Genomic DNA, 17724 nt, shown 5'->3' on the forward strand with positions numbered 1-17724 from the left:
TTGATTGGCCGACTTAGCAGTCTTCATTATTTATACATTTCTTGCATTGAAAGGCTTTTACGCAATGTGTGGATATATTTTGTAGCTGATCCCGCTTACTGTCCTCCCGCTTCTTCAGTTCATGGGATTTGTTATTTCATGAGTAGTGGACTTCGTCTCAGTGTCCTATCGTTGTCATTCACTTGTGAAAGGGCACAAGACAGACAAGGAGGAACACTAACAACATTCGCGGAGCCTCACTCCCCCACCTCTTGCTGTGCTTCCTAAGCTTTACATGCAGTGCCACACCTCCCAGTTTGTTTAGCTTTCTGTGCTGCCCTAGCTTGTTCTCGTGGGGCAGACTTCTTCTTTGATGTCCCTTTGAGTAGTAAGGTCCGCCTCTGAGAATGGAAGGCTCTTTTATGATCTAGTACTACTCGCACTAAAACATTAAGTCAATACATGGGGGGGGGAGGAGGGGTGAATTAAAAGCTACGTTTTATTGCAGGACTCTGGGAAAGAGTATGTGGAAGGAACTAACAAAATAATACATCTTTGAGAGGTTTCAATTGAATGAAGTGTTGATTTCAGATAATAATTTAAAACTTTTAATTTTGAAAGATGTGAGCGTTTTATATAAGTAGTATATTAGGTAACAAAAATGTTGAATATACAGTACTGTATCTCATTATAATAAGTACTGTATAGTGATTTTTAGAACCTTTATATTTGATTGTTCATGCACTGTAATTAAATGCACGTCATCCAGACTGATGGCATGCGCACAATTATTATTCTGTAGCTAAGAGCCAAGTAGACATGTGATTTATTTTATTTCAGCATAAAAAACAGCTTTCAAACAAATGTTCATATTTAACTTTTATAGGCACATGTGGAATGTTTGTAGGAGTTTGAAGCAGGATACAGGAAATCCTGACGTGCAGTCTTAGAGGCCTTCCAGTGTATAACATATATGGTTCAGGAAGGCATTTTTATAGGGAGGCAAAGCTTGAGGTTTTAATTATCCTGTCTGATTGGTAACCCAAGTCTTCTGGCATGCGTTGACCCAATGGTTGCGGCGATTATGAAGCTGGTCACCATAAAACGTAGTTTCCACCGCCACAAAAATGTACTTCACTGGAACGCATTCTACTGTGGATTATGGTTCGAAAATAATTCCTTTTTCTTTTCATAAAAATAATTGAAATGTATGAAATTTCTTTCAACAGAAAAAAACGGTAATTAAAAATATTCCTTCAAAAGTCTTCCTTAAAATAGTGAAATTTTAAACATTTCTTTTTATATATTTTTTTATCTTCTTTGCAACCAGTCACAGAAAACGGAAATGAATTATTTTAATGTCAAACTCCTAACAGACTGCTGCCTTGAGGCATCGCTCATTGTTTTGACGCTCAACCGATATATTTCGTTCGTGTACGTATCCTCTGTGCGATTCGAACAATTAAAAAAATATATATTGTTTCCAAGCGAACGTCTTTGGCTGGACTCAAGCAGAGCATCTCGCAAGCGAATGGCGTCGTCATCGTCGCCGCTGTTGTTGCCTGCAGGGTCCTGTACGAGTGGAAAGACCGACTGAGGCCGGGCTGCGAGCTTGTCGAGACCACCCCGTACGGACGCTGCGCCAACGTAAACAACAGCAGCGCCGTGTCCCAGCGCATCCTGCTCACGTTCCGTCGCGCCACTGACCAGAACGCCCAGAACACGCTGGCTGTCACCGACATATGCGTCATTGTGGCCAACAAGGGGGAGAGTCCACCACACACCTTCTGCAAGGTTGACCGCAACCTGAACTCCGGCATGGTAAATATATGCTGTTGCACGCCCGCCTTTTAATCCGTCATTTTTAGCAGCACTTTTACCGACACCGTTCTCAACGTTGAGGAACAGGCGGTTGCGACAGGGTCACATTTTTGAAGCTTTCTAGAAAATGACGGCCACGCCATTTACAATGAGGCCACTGGACACAAATGATGTGCAAACTGCTTGAAAATTGGGAAGATGCTTGACTGTAATTTTGAAGCGAGCACTTGTACACAATGATTTCCCACCCCTCCGATTAGCACAGTTGGCTACGTGTGGTGTGAAAGAAGTTCAACGTCCATTCATCCATTGAAAATACATTGCTGCATGGGAAAAAGTTTTTGATTTGTGAATACATCATGAAGGTGACGGTTATGCCATGCATAAATGCTGCACTGGGTATTGGCAGTTAATTGGTCAGGGCGGATATGTGAGTGACGGTCGGTCAAAATATGCAATGTTCTACTGTAATGACCACCCCCGTCACAAGTAGCTATTATCGTGTGGTAGTTTCGCCCAGTGATTCCATCGAAGTTCACCCATCTCAACATATAATATTTATCTTCAGCCTTGTGTTTTTACAATGTGTGTGTCTACAATAACGTAACCTGAGATCATTAATTAACATGAAATGTAAACAAAACAGCACTGCATTATCTCTGCTGTGCAGTTTTTAGTTTTCTTACCATTCCCCTTTATAATTGGATGTGAGCCCAAAATATAGCCCTAGAATCATGCTGATTGAAACTGCACACTTTAAACGTGGAGTTGATTGCACTGCGTCCAAGTTACACAACCACCATTATCCTCTGATATAAAGCATCACAGAGGAGTGAATGTAACACTGACTTACATCAATGTTGTATGCAGAATGCTACAAAGAGACGATTACCTTGAGAATATAGGTGGCCTTGGACTATGGGAAGTCATTAAGTCTAACATGTGTCTCAGCAAGATTCACATCTGGCGATTAGAAAATGTAAATGCATCTTCCCTTGACGATAGAGACCGTGAAAGTGAACACAGAAACCTTTCAAACGAATCCAAAATCTATTCGCGGAAATAATGGGCCTGATATCACTCCGTATTGCGCTGGAATAATGCAAAAAATACGTAATTAATTTCAATGAAGGAAAAGAAAATATGGTGACTTTTAAAACACTTGATGCTGCATGTGTTGCAAATTTACAAAATTCAGATCTTGCTTCGATTTTATCGGTGGAAATAAGCTTTCGGGTCGTGTTGGGTTTGCCCTGTCGGTTTCGAAACATGGAATGTGTTTCATGTTGCGCTCATGTTTGGGAATTCCGAGGCAGCAGCCACAGCTGTTTTGCGGTCAACTCCTGAGATCAAAAGCAGCTTGGGTGCTTCCCATTTAGCAGGGTCAAGCATTTCCTTCCTTGGCAGCTTGATGCCAAAGCCTTTGACCTACTGATCTGCAAAATCCTTGTATATATTTATTTCCACTGTGGTTAAATCTAACCGTTAGTTAATCCTGTGTGGATTTATTAAAGCATTTAACATTTCAGTGGCAGTATAAATTTGTATTATTATTTCAGGAATTAACATATCTACTGTATAGTATGTGGTATGTGCGTGACCTTATTTGGGAAGTATGATTCTTTGTCACGCGAACATGTGTTGGCCTCACGTTACAAAAAAAGCATAGATTTTATTATCTTTGTTTCTTCTCTGTAGATAGCAAGGGAAGTAATCTGTGGTCAAATTTTGATTTAAAGCTTTCGTGACTGCAGTGATTCATATTCTTGGTTCTTTCGGTAAAGTCACGTTATTTTATTGTTTCCCTTCAACGTGACTTTACCGAAAGAACCAAGAATATATAATCTGTGCCCGTTAAGGCTCAACCCCTATGCAATTTGGTAAATTAGCATTATTCGGGTTTACAATCCTATTTTGTTGTTTGTTCAGTCTCATCTGTAATTTTCCGTTGGTCTAAAGCAGTTGTTCTGAGAGTGTGGTCCACGACGGTCCTCCAGGTGGTCCACGGGGCTGCCATGCAAACGCAGGTTGATTCGGACAATAATGACAATGTTTATACCCTTGGGTTTGGACATTCATTAATATTATACTCATGATATTTAATTAATAAATGTAATTAGGTAAACTACCCTGATTAAACTACCTGAACCCGAAGATCTAAATGCTCCCCCCCCCCCCCCCTCGAAAAACTTTATAGCTGCATAAGAAAATGTTTTTATGTTCCAGGTAATATTAATCATTTTGTTACAAGTATTTATAGAGAAGTGAATGCGTTTTGTCACCAGGGGTGGGGGAAACTGGGTGGTCTGGGAAATGTTTTCATCGGCTGAGTGGTACATGGGCCAAAAAAGTTTGAGAAACACTGCTCTAAAGGTAATAATTATTTTGGGGAACCTGTTAAAATTAAAATCCTTATTGTGGGGAATACCTGGCCAGGAAGTCATCGTATGAGTATAATATAAATTATATCAACTGTCGCCATAACCAACCTGCACTGCCCAGCGTGGTTAAGTAGGGAAAAATAATCATACGATCCGCACACAGTATAGAAAGACCTTCATGCAGCAGTGGATTTCTAAAAGGGCTGTCTCTAACATGTACATATCAACTGCAACACTTCAGCATTCAGTAATAGAATATGGTGTTTCCTGTTTAGAGTGGGACATTCATCATATTTTTTTGTATGTAGTTATGTGTTAATATATTGTAAAACAAATACAAAAAGCACATGACCACCGATAAATATGATAGCCATCGCATACTGTATAATTTCTTACTGTTGTTTTTTGAAGCGTGTGAAATCTATACTTAGACAATGCATATTCAGTCAGAAGTCAAAGTGTCTCCCTACCAAAATCACCGTGAGATCGTGCTCATCACCATTGTTGACTCCGAGCCAGTGGTCAAAATCCACATTAATATGGCAGGGGCCAGTTTGTCCATGGACTCTGAACTTCGCACCAAGTGCAAGCCTTTTTTTATTGATCTTACTTTGGCATAGATGTGAACTGTAACATTCACTTTTTGATTTAAAGCTTTCGTGACTGCAGTAATTCATATTCTTAGTTCTTTCGGTAAAGTCACGTTGACTTTACGTGACTTTACCGAAAGAACTAAGGATATGTAGCATTCACTTTTTACGAAACATTTAACTACAGCTTTTTTTAAGGGTTCGTTCTTTCGTTTTTCGCTATTTTTCTGGAAAAGGAAACGTAAGTCTGGCAGAGATGCAGTTCACACAAGGCCACCTCAAGAAACTAAACTAAAAACTAAACTTTTTTTTATTTCACCAGGTAAGACTCACTGAGCGTTATAGCCCCTTTTTCAGAAGAGACCTGGCCACAAATGATAGGTCAACAAAGTGGCTTGTCATAAAAAAAAACTAATTCAAGCAAACTATAAGTCAGGGCCAGAGTGCCACGGAACACTGCATGCCTCCTCTCATCATCCTTTATTGTGGCATGTGTTGAAAGGCTAGCGTTTTGTTTTTACTTCCCCAGAGTACTGCTTGTTTTTTTTATCCAAGCACAAACTGCTTCCTCCGCTTAATCGTAATCGATCTGGAATAATAACTCGTTTCCTGCTCATTTCACGGACAACTGTGGTGTCATTTTTGGTGCACGTGGTGAATGCATTTAAAACATTTGCTCTGCATTCGTGCTTAAATGTTTTTTGCTCAGGAAATGTGAATGGTTTGCATCTGGAGTGATTTATTTTGGGGCTTAACTGAGCCTAATATGTGTTGGGCGAGTGCTTTGCATTTTTAAGGTTTTGTCTTGTTGGTGCAGCTTGGTATCTTGAATTGATTTATTTATCTTCTCTTGCAGTGGGGCTCAGATGTTTACCTCTGTTATAAGAAGTCTCTGGTGAAGTCAAATGCCATTGCTTACAAAGCTGGTAAGTTCAAGGCATCCCTTTTTATTGGAAAGCTGATCTTTGTAAACATAACTACAATGTGTCTTGACATGGCTGCAGGTTTACAGAAGATGTCTTCACCAAAAGCGTGTTTTCCTCATGCAGATCATGAAGAATCGATTAATATTTCTAAAGTTCAACCCCCAATATTGACTTGACTTAAACTGATGGCCGTTTAAAAGTTGTGCAAGTTCATCAGTAATTTTATACTTAAAAGCTTGGACCCTAAACAAATATAAATCTACACGTTAAACATGAATCGATTTTACATTTCAAAAAAATATGATTCTTGACGAAACTAAGGTCGTTGATTTAAGCTTAAAAGTCAGTGAAGTAGCGGATAACATCTCAATCTCAGTCATCTGCAATTAATCTTGTAAATGCAATTGATGTATTGTGAGTAACATTACATTACAGCTTTCTATTCATAGAAAAGAGATTCTTGCAATTTGTAGAAACGGAAGCTATTGGCTCATTAATCCTTGGTGTATACTCTATTTACTGTTACCATTTAAAACATTTATTTTAATTTTTACCGGGTAAGGCCCACTGAGCTACCTAGCTCTTTTGCAGCAGCGACCTGGCCACAAATGACAGCCCAACAAAGTGGCTTATCACGTGGAAATTTATCGCAGCCAAATACTCTAAAACGCATGTTTAGAAATGTGGAGGCGAAAACCGGAGGACCCGGAGAAAAATCCACGCAACCACGGAGAAAACACGCAAACACCAAATATACAGGCGTCAGGGTCAGGATCGAATCCACGACCTCTGGTAGTTAACATCTCGCCACCGATACACCACAAAATGGATTTAGATTGAAAAATGTATCCAAAGCTATTTGTACCAGGCACCAATCGAGAGTGTGTTAGAAGGAACGTGTGTTGTCCTGCACTGCTTTGATTGTCACTCAGCACTGACGCAAGTGAGATAGCTGTCAATATAATGGTTCATTGACACATTAAGCTTTGGCAGGCTGCTGCATCTTCAGTGCCAATTTTGGGAGTTGGGTATGGCTCATGCAAAGCTCGTGGTTCATGATGCAATAGTTACTTTACATTGAATAATTGGATGTTTGTATTGCCTTATTTACATGCTCATTATTATACATAGGCGATATATGGTATAGGAAATTAAATATCAATGGTGTAACTTGTTTAAAGTGGAACAATTTGAACATTGTCGATACAGTGTAATCTACTGCTGTGCAATTAAGTACCAAAAGCACTCAAACAAAGCGCAGCAAAGGATATATTTTATAATAACAATGAGGCTATTTTGACCGGCCCTTCCCAGAACTGTGAGCTGGTCTAAACTGACCCCCGCACGTAGCGTGTCCAGACCACCTGTCTGTAAACATCACTTGACATGGGAGCTGCGTTTGGCTGTTGTTTACCAGCCTCAGTGTGCACTGTTTGGCAAGCGTAGCTGGGCAGGCTTAGTAATGGCCTTCAATAACAAGCGTGTGACTGCGGCCTTCATGGCCCTCAGGGAATTGCCTGTGACAAGGTGAGGTGCCAATATGTTTTTGGGTGGGGGGGTTGGGGAACCTGCATCAGTTGCTGAAACTTGCCAAAAGTCAAATTTAACAATCCACCTACTTATTCTGCTGCTTCAGTAATTTGTACACTTCGTGTCGCCTTGGAGATGGCGCACATTGTTTTTATATCTTACTTTTTAAAAAATGGGGCTTACTATCATGTTTCTTTTATTTCATGGTAGTAGTGTCCTTCCCAGAGCTTGTTTGTCCTTGCGTTTTTATATATATGTACACAAGATGTAAAACAAACGGTGAGATCGCCTAGTGGGTAGTGCAAGCTCACACGATGTCTGTCTCCATGTGCAGTTGTTTTGATCACTTTTGTCGAGTGTTAAATTTTATGAGGATCACCTAAAGCACGTCACGGACTTTAAAGTGCATTTTATAGACTTAATTCACTTATCAAATTTCAGAGTTGATAAGCACCATCCGAAGTTAATTTGAACACGTGCCAACTTTGACTTAACAAAGGGTTGGTCACTGCTAGGTCATGCCCATGAACAAGGCACAGCCACCTTCTAGCAGGTGGAGGTGATCGGGCTTGGGAGGGGGGGGGGAGCTTGTGGTAGTGCTGACTTACCCTTTGTGTCGACGTTTACAACAGAAGGGACACTTGAAGCCAGTGGGTCTGCATCTGACCGGAGGACTCTATCCCCAGGGAACCTTGCACAATGCCATAGTAGACAGGGAGACGAAGTTGGAGTGAGTGTATGAGCACCAGTGGCCAACGTTGGGAACAAGGCCACACTGAGTTGTTACAGACTCAGATGTACATATTGGGCGCAGGGATTCTAAACCCAATTGAGAGGGAAGTGAACCTTGCACTCTAGCTGGGCCATTCCTGGGATAGGCAATGTATGCTCCATCTCAATGACCGCTCAGAAATGTGTTGGATATGGGTATAGCCGATGAACCGGCTGTCCCTACGTGAACCAGCCACAGCAGGAATGGTTCACAGTGGGTTCTCTGTGAGCCTGGGTACAGAAGAGTGCTACCCCCATTTCAGTTAGGCCAACCTTTGAGTTGATCATGATATCACGGGGGTTATTGACGGATGAGTCGCTTCCACCGTGAAGGGTTGCCTGCTTCGTGTTGAGTTTAAAAATCTACAGCAAATTTTATTTTATTTTAACTGCTATACAAAAAGTACAGGCATTTCTACTAAAAGAATAGGTTCTACTAAAACGTGCGGTTAGGGATAAGGAGCAAATTAGCAGGACTTAGAAGGGGATGACTTAACCATGACCTAAACTAGACAAAAAATAAGTTAAAATATTTCTAAAACAGGATTATTTCTACCTTACCCCACCACCTCAGCTGTGCTATTAAGGCCACAGGGACAGGGAGATGGAAGAGTTGGGCCTATGGAGCGCCAAGACGATTGGGGCGGGGTGGGGGGTTGTTACAACTGAAGGGACCGAGGATTGTTTGCCCTGGGCCATTACCTAGGCCAGCAGAGTCTGGTTCTGGGTGGCCATGGAAACAATGGCACGAGGGTTGGTGCCTTTGAATTGGTTCATGAAACAGCAAAATCTCACGGGAATACAGGCTCAGCTGGTTCATTCCTAATGTGGCTGTGGAATACCTCTGCCCTCTAAAAAACTGCATCATGAAAATATACATGAAGCAAATCCCACTTGTTTTTCTTGAGGTTATTAAATAAGCACGAGTCTTTCATTTTGAAGCAGGTGAGAGGCCCACTCATCGTATTTTGTTCAAAATATTCTAGGATGTGAATAGGCTGTAACAGGACATTTGCACAAAAGCATTACATGTGCTGACATTGATGTTACAAATGCAATTCAACGAGGGAGTTTCCATTTATATTGCTCTGTGTCACGTAACATCTCAAAGCGCAGATCCTCCCTAGTGACATGCACCCCTATGCAGGACAAGGTGACTGAGCACTTTGGTCGGCAGTGGCCAATGGACAATAGTCCGATGATTCCTATGTGAGTGATATGTGAGATTTGTTTTGCTAATTTGAACAAAGATTGATGGGTTTTTTTTCCTCTTTGGAGGGGGGAAACCAGGAGGACCAGAAGGAAACCTATGCAGAACGGGTGGAGAACAAACAAAACTATAGAAATTATTTTATAGAACATTAATAGATCATGCGTTGTATGAGTTAAAGCACATGGCTCTGAAGTTGCTGCCCGACTAACAGTATGTTTATTGATATTGAAAGAAAAGTCTGATATTAAATGGGGTTATCGAGATAGTGTAAGCCAAAAATAAATATAAAAACAACAATGCAAAAAGGTGCTTTTCAAACTGAATTTTGAAGCATTTGACCTGAAACTTCAAGGATTCCTCAGGGAAGATTAATCTATTTAACTGCCTTTTCTTCCCGTGGGTGTAGTGGCACATGCAAATCCTGTGTCTTGTTGTTTCAGCCAAACTTATTAATATTTGAGTTATGTCTGTAACACGACATGCATTATACCGTCTATCTTGTGTTTTGTAGCTGAGGTTATGTTTAGGAATCCTGGCATGGAAGTAGAGAAACGCATCTATTTCTAAGAAAAAAAACGTATTACCATCAATATTGTCAGTAAATTTCAAATATGGTTTAAGTAAACCTAAGATCTGGAAGTAGTTGGCAGGGTTGCATAGTTGTTAACACTTGTGCTTCACAGCAAGAATAACCTGGGTGTGATTCCTCTCGAGTGCATTTTTATGTGGAGTGTGTACGCTCTCCTATTCTGCATGGATTTATTCCAGGTTTTCCAGGTTTTTTTATAGCTATTTTTTTTGAAAATGCAATGTGATTGGTATTGTTTAAATATTCCAATGCTAAACCATTACCTTAATGATTAAATTTGGATTACACGTAGTAACATTGCCCTCTGCTGTAAAAAAAATTGGCGGAGCTGTGCTTTAAAAGTCTTGAGATTGGATAACCCAGCATCATGATAATGAAAATACGTGTGTTTTAGAATTTTTGTGAAGTATGTGTCATGCCAAAACACTGTAAAAAAGTCCAAACCATCAAATATTTTCATAAGTACAGCGTTGACGAAAATCTGTTTTCAGTCGGAGCATGGCTGAGCCTGGCAAACTTTCTACCCTGGCTGTTATTGTTGAATTATCACTGGGGGATTATTACGCACGTTTACAAGAATGAATGCTTGTGGAGCCAGAAATGTTGGTCATATGTAGCCAGACATACTCAAAACATTTCAGTCCAATGCCAATTACTTTAATTTTGGTTGGTCAAAGAGCACATGCGGCACGATAGTGGAACATTTGTCACACATACATGGCCTTGTATTGAGTGGCCCCGTAAAGGTTTTGGTGTGCCAAATGCACATGCCGTGTGTGCTCTTAACTCAAGTGTTTCTTGAACCTGTCCTCGCATACGTCAGAAAAATAAAAGTATACCTCAACTGGGGGCCACGGGCCACCCTTTTGGAAGAAGTTTAAACACAGTGCTCATTAGAAAATTGAATTATTCACTCTCTGTGCTCAAATACTCTTGGCTGACACGAAATCTGGTGACAATTTTGAGCACAGATTGTTTTCTTGTTTACCACTGACCCAGTTTGAATGTGTCAGCAGTTGCATTGCTGCTACAAACCAGAACATGTATTTGGGAAAATAACAAGTGCATCATATGCTTTTTTTAAAGTGGTTGTTCGAGACCTTTGCAATCTCATCGTTGATGGTAAGATATTATTTACCATGCCCCCAAGTAAATTTGATTTTTTGTGACTACCAGCTACTTTGAACACACATTTGGTGTCTTAATATAAGACTGATTACTCACTCCAGTGTTTAGACTTTGGCATGTTGAGTAAAGGATATTGAATTGTACAAGTGATTTTCCAAGGATATTTCGATGTATGCAGCTTCTCATTCTTTGGGTCTACTGTTTTTTTGCTATTTTCTTACAACAAAAAACTACTGTCTATCCCAGCGTACCTTTTCGTAAACATCAAACATTTACAACGTTTTAATATTGTGGTGACATAAGACTATTTATAACTCACATAGCCCGTCCAAGGACGGGTGTATTGCAGTCAATCTGAAACATTGAAGCGAAAAGCAGACCGCGACGTCATATTCATTGCATCCATTCGTGTGCTATCTTTTGAACTTTGTCCCAATCAGTTTCAAGGACAGTGCATATATTATCAGAGTATGTTTTTTGTTTGCGTTTTGACTGCAGGTATTGTGGTTAATGCACACATGATTCCTTGTAAAAAGGTTTCAGTTTTGTTGCCAGAAAAAAGGGGAGAAACCTATTGTCAGACTTATTCCATTTAAAGGTTATAATCCCTTGTTCATCATGACGTCGTTTTTTACATCGATGTCTCAATGACGTTACGGAGATCACGTGACGTGAGGGTTCTGCCTTTTTAGTGACGGTTGTAAGTTGACGCTGAGGAGAGAGGAGGCGCCTCGCCCCCCCCCCCCAATGTGGAGTGACGTCACCCGCTCATGATTATTAATGAGGGGGAGGGGGGTCCATGTAGTTGACAGCACCTGCTCATGCTTATTAATGAGTGGGGGGAGGGGCAGGTCGATGTGGAGTGACGTCACCCATTCATGATTATTAATGAGGGGGGGGTCCATGTAGTGGACGGCACCTATTCATGATTATTAATGAAGAGGGGGGGGGATGTTCGATGTGGAGTGACGTCACCTGCTCATGATTATTAATGAGGGCTCATGTGGAGTGACGTCACGCGCAGGAGACACACACACGTTCTTGGCTTATTATATTAGTAATTTGATACAATTTTCTTAGGCTTTTAAACGTAAGAATGTAAGTGGGAGGAGTGTAACATTCCTCCCCCCTTCCTCCCTCACCGTCACCCTGATTGTGATTTAAAATTGTCATTATTACGAATGTGAGCCTAAACGCAACAGTGCTCGTATCGTTTCACGTAATTTTATTTTGACTGAAATGTTACTCGTTAATTATACGCACACGAATCTGTGCATGCAGCATGAACCTTGAGAATCCATGTGGCTTGATGCATTGTGAAATCCCCTAGCAGGTGGCCTTAGGCATTTACAATCGACCATTTCTTTGGGGATATTCCCTTGCTTTAAACATCAGAGTGAAAACTGCCATTGTGCACCTTTGTTAATTGGGAGAATTATGTACGTTGAACTTTTTTCGCTGCTAACCATGCTAATTATGCAACTGACATCCCACACGAATACAAATGTGTTTATGTTCACATCATTGTGTACGCATAATTTACACACCATTACTTATTATATTCGAATATTTATTTGTATTGATGTCCAGTAGGGCAGGTCAGAAAGTTAAACAAACAGACAATACAACAACACAATAGGAGTGCAAAGTATAGGAAAGGTGAGCAAATCTCTTTGAAAAAAATAACAAATAAAAAAGTATATTTTTTTTAATCTTACCAGGGAAAGCCCAATGAGCTATGAGCTTCTTTTTCAGAAGCGACCACGCCCACACATGATAACTCTTTGCCATTTCCGGTGGATTTTAACGAGAAATGAAAGGAAAATATCTAAATGAGGAAAATATAGTATGAAGATGTACGAGGCCGGTATGGCGTCGCGTGTGTTGTCGTGGTGGGTGTATTTAAATAACTTTCAATCAAGGCCAGTGTAGCTTGCATCAGAACTTCCCAGAAATCCGTCGTTGTGTAATGTCAAGACATGCTGCCTGGTTGACTGCATAAGTTACCTGCTCAGCTGCGGAGGTCTAATGAGATGGGGCACATTCAGGGTGACTTGGTTTTAAACAAAGCGGGGATTAATCCAACCTCGATGACCAGTTATTATAAACGTTATTATAAGCATAGTTGCAAGACAAGTTGAAGCTGTAGGATGCCTATGGCATCCAGGAATCCATACCAATGCCTTTTAAGCTGTTATTTGAGTTATAAATTAATGCCTTTCAAATTTTGTGGTGTGAAATTATCATGCGAAACAATAATATCAACGCATACATGGTTAAAGTACATTTTATTATTTACTCCTTTACTGCCTCGTTTGTAGTTGTCTATTAAATTTCATAATGCAAACATTGTAAATGCTCAGTATCCACATAATATTGAGTATAGTGGTGGTTCTGGCCAGATCTTGGATTGTCTTGGCCGACTGGTTTTCCATATCACTCGTACAGCGCCTTAATGCCATTCATGTACAGTCCATCCTCCTATAACGTGGTAGTTGCGTTCCTGAAGAAGACTGCGTTATGGTAAAATCGCGTTATAGTTAATAATATTGGGTAAAGCATAGTCGGCGATAACACACGTGGTGCGTATGCAGAGTGAACACAGACTGAGGTGCGTGGGTAGCATCCAACAGCATCTCGCCCACCTTGTGTGACGCTACGCCGAGGCAGCCGTACAACTGCTTATTCCTACTCGCGCAAAGTAGTGCTGTTCACACAATCACGTATCCAATTCGCATCAGCGTTATAAAAATGCGTTCCCTAATGCATTAATTGCGCTATATCCAATTTGCGTCATGAAAACACGCGTTGTATGAACATGTACCAACTTCAGGTTGTGCAGTGTGGCGATGAAAACCCCGACAGGATGGAAATATTGATTCCTCACTTGGGTTTTTGTTCCAGGGCTCATCAGCAGGTACCCCGTCGGAGATTATGAGTCGTTCCAGCTGCCAGAGTCTGTTCCGCTCTTCTGCCTTCCCCTTGGTGCCACCATTGAATGCTGGCAGGCCAACACCAAGTACCCCATGCCCATCTTCTCCACGTTTGTGCTCACTGGCTCCTCTGCTGAGAAGGTGAGCATCGTGTGTGGAATCCCAATTCTTCTCTTTTGTCCTCTACATGGTCTTCCAAAGGTTTCTGGAGTAATGCCATCCCCTCACCTCCAATTAGTACGGTGTGAAAGAAGTTCAACATACATTCGACAACAAGCTTTCTTATTGAACCTCTGCTCGCTAACTGTGCACTTCCCTGTGTAAGTGGAATGGCCCAGAAGATGATGTCACGTTCCCTCATTCATGTTTCTTTATTAGATCTCTTCAGCCACAGCAGGAACACACTATTTGTATGATCTTTAAATCGTCTTCTTTGCATTTCAGTTGGCCCAAATATCTGTTTAATTCTCACAGCCGTACAAGGCAAATTATGTGAAAAATCTAATGGAATACAATGGGATTTTTGAGCAGTCATCGATGAGACAGGACGGTGTAAAAATGTACAATGAACTACAATGTTTAAAGATTACTAAAGATTTACGAATTCAATGTAACGTTTAAAACTCGGACACTTTTCACCTGTACCGAGGTATTGTTTTATTCGGGGGTTTTAGAAGATTCACATGAATAAATACGCAAAAATGTCCAATGCCTGCTATGCAGGATGTCAGGGGTTCGATCCCGACCCTGACACCTGTATATTTGGAGTTTGCATGTTCTCTCTCCCCGTGGTTCCTGTGGATTTTTTTCAGGTCCTCTGTTTTTTTTTTACCCTCTAGTACAGCGCACCAGTGTGTTGGAGATTGTAAATGTTGTCGCTTTGATCTCCAACACATTTGTTGTTGCTTTACTAGTAACGAATTGGCATGTTCTGTTTACATGAACAATCTTACTATTTGGCTGTGTCGGGTGGTGGCGGATTTACGCGATGTAACGCAAAAACCTGTATAATGGATTTTAGATTTTAGTTAATTCAGCGGAAAGACTCCAATTAGCTGTTAGGCTCTATTTTATGGGTGTCCCGATGCATATGTACACCACGAACGACACATTTTTGCGTATTTATTCACGTGAATCTTCTAAAAACCCCCAAATAAAACAATACCTCGGTTAACGTACAGGTGAAAGGTGTCCAAGTTCTAAACGTTACATTGAATTCGTAAATCTTTAGTAATCTTTAACCATTGTAGTTTATTGTACATTTTTACACTGTCCTGTCTTGCCCATTGTTCATTGGTCTGATCATTATTTTCCATTATGGGAATTGAGTTTGATTTTCTTGGCTGCAGCCTCTTCCACTGGGTCATTCGACTCACAGGAATGCACTTGTGCGCAGCCTGTTGCATCTGTTAGCCAAAGCTTGGGTTCATTCCACTGTGTCACTATCCTCCCCACATCTTTTAAAACATTATATTCCAACATTAAACAAACTCGGCAAATAGTAGAAATGTTTCTGAAAGAGTATTAATATCATAGTTTTAACAGTGTTTTTCATTTTTGACAGTGTTGGCTTTGCGCCATTAAAAAAGAAAATGCTCTTTGCAGGTGCATGTAAAGGTTTTTTTGTGACAGTGTTTACCTGAATCTTGACATGTAATTACCTATATTTGTAGTGAATACTAGAGGATATTTTTTTAATAGTAATTGCAGTGCAATACACAGTATTATTTTATATCCAAATGAATTATACCTAGAAAACTAGAGTGTTTTAAGTTTTGATATAAAGATTTTTCTTCCATACATATTTAATTTATTTGTTTATTTATGGCTATGAAATTTTGGGGGAGATATATGCTTTCTCTGACCATAATCATGAGCAAAGATATTTGTTTCTGGGTCCTCTGGTTTTCCCTCCACATTTGTAAGCATGCATTAGGATTATTTCGATTATTTAGCTGCTATATACATTTCGACATGATATGCCACTTTGGGGAGCTACCGTTCGTGGCCAGGTCACTTGAAAAATTAACTAACAGCTCAGTCTGGTTTACCTGGTAAAATATAGATGTATCGTTTTTAGTGATTTACTTACCTTTCCTATACTTTTCACTCCTATTGTGTTTTCATATTGTTAGTTGTTGTAACTTTCTGACCCACCCTAACTGGACATCTGTGAAAAAAGAGCTTTATAGCTTCTTGGATTCCTCCAGTATAAATAAAGAGTCTTGATTCTGTAGAGAGCATTAGCGTCAACATTTTATCGTGACTGCACTTTGGTTTCCTTTTTATTCAAGCATGAAAGGTTAATAATGTTCTGTAATCGCCTCACAAGTCATGCATTACTTTCCATGGCCATGTGCTTTGCACACTTTCAGTTAATGCTGCACCTACTGTGAAGAAAGCCCAAGTGGTTTGCAGATACAAGTGTGCAAAATGACAGTCACAACTATAAACCGCGAGATATTCTGAGAAAATTGGAAAATGCACATTTCATGGAGATTACGTTTTTGCTATTTTTTTAAAAAATGTATAAATTGGACTCAAATAACCTGAAGTACGCCGTGGAAATTTTCTTGGGACTCCATGTTGCCACGTGTTCTTTATTTTTGCACCCAGTCTAATTTTAATCACGAGAGAGGAGGCAGCTGCAAAATGAGGTCCTAGTGTTTTTGAATAGCGCACGTGTTCCCTGATTGCTCTCTCACACACACACACGCGCACGCGTGTCCTCTCCACTTGGTTCAATTGACAGGTCTACGGCGCCGCCATCCAGTTCTTCGAAGCGTACCCAGGCGAGCGCCTGACAGATCGCCAGAAAACGCAGCTCGGGATGCTGAGCGCCGTGGACCACAAGCCCATTGCTGGCAAGGTGGCACACGCCAGCAAGAGCATCTGCCTGCTATCGCACTGGCCCTTCTTTGAAGCGTTTCACAAGTTCCTGCTCTTCCTGTATCGCCTCTCCGTGTCTGGACCCAACCTCATCCCCATTGAGAAGTGAGGTCGCCCAGCGACGCGTTTTGTCTTTGCTCAGGCCTCGTGTTTACGGCCGGAAGAAGAGTATATCGTTTGTAGTTGTGTAATGAGATGTTAAGCTTTCATATGTGTGTCGTATGATGTGCAAGCTTATCGGTTCGATTCACATGAACCGCAAATTCTCGGCTAGTTTAATTGCACGACGCGAATGGACGCATGCTTTCTCGCAGAATAATTGCTTGAGCAGAGAGGTTTTGCACCGTGATGGAAAGCAGTTTGAGGCGTGAAGTATTGCATGCTTTTTTAAACAAACATAGTAAATGCACTGTTGGTAAGAGGTGTACTCAGAATTGTACTTTGCATATGCCGTTAGTTGAATGATTCCCGTTTACTGTATTTTGATTACAAATTTGTGAATCATTGCCTTTTTATGAACTAACATTAATATTATTCTCATATTTCCACATTTAATGCCACAGTGGAAAATAAAAATGTGCTTCCTGTTATGTTTAACATATAAAGGTGTAATTGAGTATATGCAGGATTTTATTGACTTAATATATATTTCCATCATAAAATTAAGAAAAAAAACAACACTGCCTTAGAAAATATGTATTAGACTGTAGTGTTAGCTTTTGGCCCTCCTTCATAGCATTGAGATGGCAGAGCAGTGTTACTGACTTTATGGAAGGAGATTTTTCCCCAGATAAATATAAACAGTTCTCTATTCGCAAACCCTGAGCATCAAACAAACCCTTAGAAAGTAAAATCACGGGTAAAAAAAATGATTCAAAGTAAAAGTAACTAGTGTTGATAAAAAAGAATGCCCTCAGGAAGGACATAAGAGATGGGTGCCGGGAAGATGTGCACTACTTGAGCATATTAGCACA

At 40.5% G+C, this 17724-nt stretch overlaps 1 protein-coding gene across 4 annotated transcripts in view; it reads left to right on the forward strand.

The window, feature by feature from the left end:
- LOC116956544 (C-myc promoter-binding protein-like) overlaps positions 1-17724 on the forward strand; it is a 133219-nt gene that overhangs the window by 35699 nt on the left and 79796 nt on the right. For all 4 annotated transcript variants that reach the window (XM_076065699.1, XM_076065689.1, XM_076065681.1 and 1 more), the window contains exons 3-6: positions 1548-1800; positions 5628-5697; positions 13833-14002; positions 16614-16855. In XM_076065699.1, the coding sequence (XP_075921814.1) occupies positions 1548-1800; positions 5628-5697; positions 13833-14002; positions 16614-16855 (735 nt within the window). The remainder of the gene's footprint in view (positions 1-1547; positions 1801-5627; positions 5698-13832; positions 14003-16613; positions 16856-17724) is intronic.

This window comes from Petromyzon marinus, chromosome 1, assembly GCF_048934315.1.
Source record: "Petromyzon marinus isolate PM22_M1 ecotype Great Lakes invasive population chromosome 1, UKy_Petmar_22M1.pri1.0, whole genome shotgun sequence".
NCBI lineage: Eukaryota > Metazoa > Chordata > Hyperoartia > Petromyzontiformes > Petromyzontidae > Petromyzon > Petromyzon marinus.